The 4,217-nt window shown below is 41.1% G+C and overlaps 1 protein-coding gene across 1 annotated transcript; it reads right to left on the reverse strand.

Annotated features, from left to right (window-relative positions):
- Positions 1-776: 776 nt before the first annotated feature.
- LOC119821426 (protein SET-like) lies at positions 777-1,664 on the reverse strand. Its single transcript, XM_038340429.1, has one exon. The coding sequence runs from the start codon at positions 1,662-1,664 to the stop codon at positions 777-779; it is 888 nt and encodes a 295-aa protein (XP_038196357.1).
- Between the last annotated feature and the right edge of the window lie 2,553 nt (positions 1,665-4,217).

The following is a 4,217-nucleotide window of genomic DNA, read 5'->3' on the forward strand; positions in this document are numbered from 1 at the left end:
ATAAGTACTTTGTCTTTCATGAGAGTAGCAGCTGGCATTCTTTCTTGTAAAGAGGGTAACTAACCTAAGAAACCAACAGAGTGACTGTCCCCTCTTTCAGGACTCTGTGTCCCCATTGAAACTACTTAGACATAAAACTACAGGAATGAAAATGACCTTCTACAACCTTTAGTAATAGAAATAGTAATAAATGGTAATAATAGCAATGATAATAATAATATTTTTAAGTGATATTGGCCTGTGGGTGTAACTCAGTGTAGATTACTTACCTTGTATGCTCAGCCCCCTGGGTTAATCCTAATAAAGCCATCCCATCTGCATCAGGAAGAAATAATCCAAACCTCACATTCCTCAGGCCATTTGTCTACACAATGAAAGATATTTGGTCAACCTTGAAACTCTTCTTTATTCCAGAAAGGATTTCATATTTGCTTACTAATGTACCTAGCTGATCTCAATCAAGCAAACATTTAAATTTGTGAAATAACTCATCATTTGATCAAATTCCTTAAGTGATATCTAAACTCACAGTGGGCATAGAGTCATAACTTGTCTACTTTTTTTTCTTTTCCCATTGTATTTTGCTCAAGACATTTCCCCCAAAATAAATTGAGAACCATGGTGTTGAGAAGTGAGACCTCAAAAACAGGGCGACTGAGCACAGGAGGGATTGGGGACGGGAGGGAAATGACTGCAACTTGCTCCCAGGGACTGGAGAAAATTTTAAAAAGAAAAAGAAAATAAAAAAGAGGGTTGGAATCCATCAGTCTTCTGTGCTAGTCATCCTTGCCTTCATCCTCCTCTCCTTCTTCCCCTTCATCATCATCTTCATCATCATCATCATCATCATCATTATCTTCTTCACCTTCATCTCCTTCTTCATCAATATCTTCCAAGCCTTCTTCTTCTTCATCATCATCGTCATCATCTTCTGCTTCTCCCTCTTCATCGTCCATATCAGGAACCAAATAGTACTGCAAGGGGTTTGGCCAAATGTCGTCTTTGATGACCTCTCCTAGCTCATCTGCTCCTGCATCAGAGTGGTCAGTAAACCAGGTAAAGAAGCTCTCTGGCTCTTCGTGTTGTCTCTTCCTGCTGGCCTTATTCTGTGTTTGACTCGAGCATTTTGTCAAATCCTTTCCAGATTTCCATTTGATTTCAGTGGACTTTGAGGATGGGTCACCACTCTCATTCAGATGAAAATCTTTGGAGAGAACTTTATTTTCGAAGTCGGGATTTTCATCAAAATAAAAATCTATTCTGTAACCTGATTTAATGTCTTCAAATTCTGTTACTTCAACTCTGGTTAAATAATGCAGAGCCTCTTCGTCTTCCTCCCCAAGCAGTGCAGACACTTGTGGATGGTTGACAAATGTGGTTACCCGAAAATTTGGGATTTTAGCAATCAATTCTGACCTCTTCTGAAAAAACAGTTGGCGGGGTTTGTTATATTTTTGTTCTACTTTTAGTATTTCCTCACTTGCTTGTTCATTAAGTCTGTCTGTTTCATTTTGTACTTCGTCAATATGTTCAATTGCTTCTTGCTGTTCTTTTTCTCCCTTCGGCAGGGCGGGAGAGGCCGACTTGTCCTCCAGTTTCAGGGAAGGAGCCGATTTGGGTTTCTTGGACTGAGGCAGGAGCACAGATTGCCGTTTCGGGGCCATAGCACAGGGAAGTGGCTAGAAGCCAGAGGCCAGAGGCCGGATGTACACAGCGGGAAGAAACTCGCAGGAACCGACTTGTCTACTTTTGTGCCTTTTCTTCAGGCTTCCCTCTCATCCCAGCAGCCATATAATTTAAAGTATGATTGAGCCATTCAGACTGTCTTAACTTTCTCCTATGATGTCAATGATAGGCCAGATAAAATGAGTGGGGGAGAAAATGATGGGAAAATTCGTTTAACAAGTGCTATAGGAGATCAGTAGCCATCCCCCAGAAAACATGGTCTATTTTCTTATTTCACACAATAGGCCATAAAGTGAAAAACATACAGCTATTAACACATGAAATTATTTGGTAGGGAGTGAAAAAGGGACTTTAACAGTATCTAAGTGTCCACTTTTAAACAACAAATAGATTGACAAACAAGATCATTCCAAATGTTAATGTATAGAGGAGAACATACTTAAAGTACATTATTTAAGCTCATGACAATGACCTTATGTGGCCACGCATAATAAAAATAAAATAAAATCCTGTGTAGCTGGAGATATGAGTCTTTGTCTAGCATGCAAGTTTAAAGCTCAATAAAAAGGAAAAATAAGAATAAATTATTATAAAATAAAATGCTAAGTTATGCACACAGACATGAAGTGAGTCATAAATGGGGGAACTTGCTAGATGCTGGAGAGATAGTCCAGTTGGTAAAGCAGTGGCCTTGCAAGCACAAGGCCCCAAGTTCCGGCTCCAGTACCCATAGAAAATAATGATGTAATAGCACAACCCCACAGCTGAGGAAGCAGACAGGTAGATCCCTGGTGCTTGTTGGCCAACCAGTTCAGGCTGCTCAGCAATGTGCCATGCTCGTGGGAGATCCTGCCTCAACTAGCACAGCAGACTGATCCTGAAGAACGACATTTGAGGTTGACCTCCTGCCTCCACATGCACATACACTTCACACACACACACACACACACACACACACACACACACACACACACTACAAATACATGGTAGTAAAGAGTTAACAATTTAAACATAAAAAACTCTTCTAAACCATTAAGACAAAAACTGTAGAGATAAAAGCACCATCATATCATAAGAGATGAAATTAGAGTTGCCAATATGCATAGGGAAAAGTTAAGCGTGAATGGTTGCTCTCTGTGCATAAGTAGGCCTTCTCTTGCACGGCTGTAAGGGTACCCTTATATACACTTATAAAATGTTCATTGAAAAAATGTCTCAATAAAATGTAAGTTCACTTGACCCGGCCAAGCTATGTGTGATGGAACACACTACAATTAATGAGGAGGGCCCTGGCCAGAAGTGAGGTTAAGCAGAGTCACAAAGCCTGCTGGATCTCCAAGTGCTGCACCTCATACCCTGCAAGACATGATTGCTAGCCTGTAATATTAGCATTTGAAACTCGGGGGCTGGCCTGCTGTTTTTGCAGCTGGAGGTCAGTATTAGACTGATTGAAATTTGGCTTGTGGGGAGCAGGGAGGAACCCTAGAGACCTCCTGCTCTGACCTTCTCCTTTGATAGATGATCAGAGGGGTGGAGTGTGAGGGATGACTTAGCCCATGACATAACCCAATCAGCACAGAGTCAGGGATTCAAGCCCTACCTTCTTCCCCAACTCCTGCCATCTTTTAGCTGAGTGTTCCATTCCGGCTAGTCAACCTTCTGAATGACGTGTTTTGTGGTCTCTCATCTGGCTTTCATTAATAGCTTGCTAGTCTGATGCTTTGTAATAGTCTCCCATAATGCCCGTGGCTGTCTGTGGCCCCGGTCACTTTGAGGGCAACATAACAGGAAGAACACTGGCCAGCCGGGGTTTGAGAGGGTGGGGCGCCACTGCAGAGTAGTGCATACCTGAACAAATCTCCCTACCCTAAAGATCATGGTTTTAGCTGTAGAAAGTAAGTCTATAGTAATAATTCTGCATATTCCTCATGAACAATTCATTTTCTTTCCCCCTATTTTCCTGTGTTAACTGGTCGGATGCACTGGTTCGTGCTTGAATACTCAGCTACTAGGGAGGCTGAGGCAGGAAAGTTCTTGAGTCCTTCTTGAGCAACCAAGAGAGACTGTTTTAAAAACACAAAACCACGGAAATCGTATGTGTGAATTCAAAAAACTGAGAGGCATGCAAGAAAATTTCTCAAGACAATTGATGCACTCATGTGGATTTGGAAGCGAACGTTGTGAATGATAATGAAGGCTAATTTCTGTAGTGACCCATAACCTGCTGTAGGGAAGGGTTATATCTGGCTATACCCAGGTATAGTCATGAAACAGGGAAATGACATATTTCAGACCAGCCTTGCTCAACAGAACATAAAGGGAAGCCGTTCACAGTTCTCTGTGCTCCAATAGCCACAAAAATGTAGGAGAAACAATTGAAATTAATTTTAACAATACATTTTATTTCATCCACTGAAAACGAGATATTATTACAGGATGTAACTAATATTTTAAAATTAATGAAATATTTTCCATTATTCTCTTCTTACTACCCCTGTAAGCCTGGTGTGTATTTTATTGCCTGAGCACGG

This window comes from Arvicola amphibius, chromosome 8 (genome assembly GCF_903992535.2).
Source record: "Arvicola amphibius chromosome 8, mArvAmp1.2, whole genome shotgun sequence".
Classification (NCBI taxonomy): Eukaryota; Metazoa; Chordata; class Mammalia; order Rodentia; family Cricetidae; genus Arvicola; species Arvicola amphibius.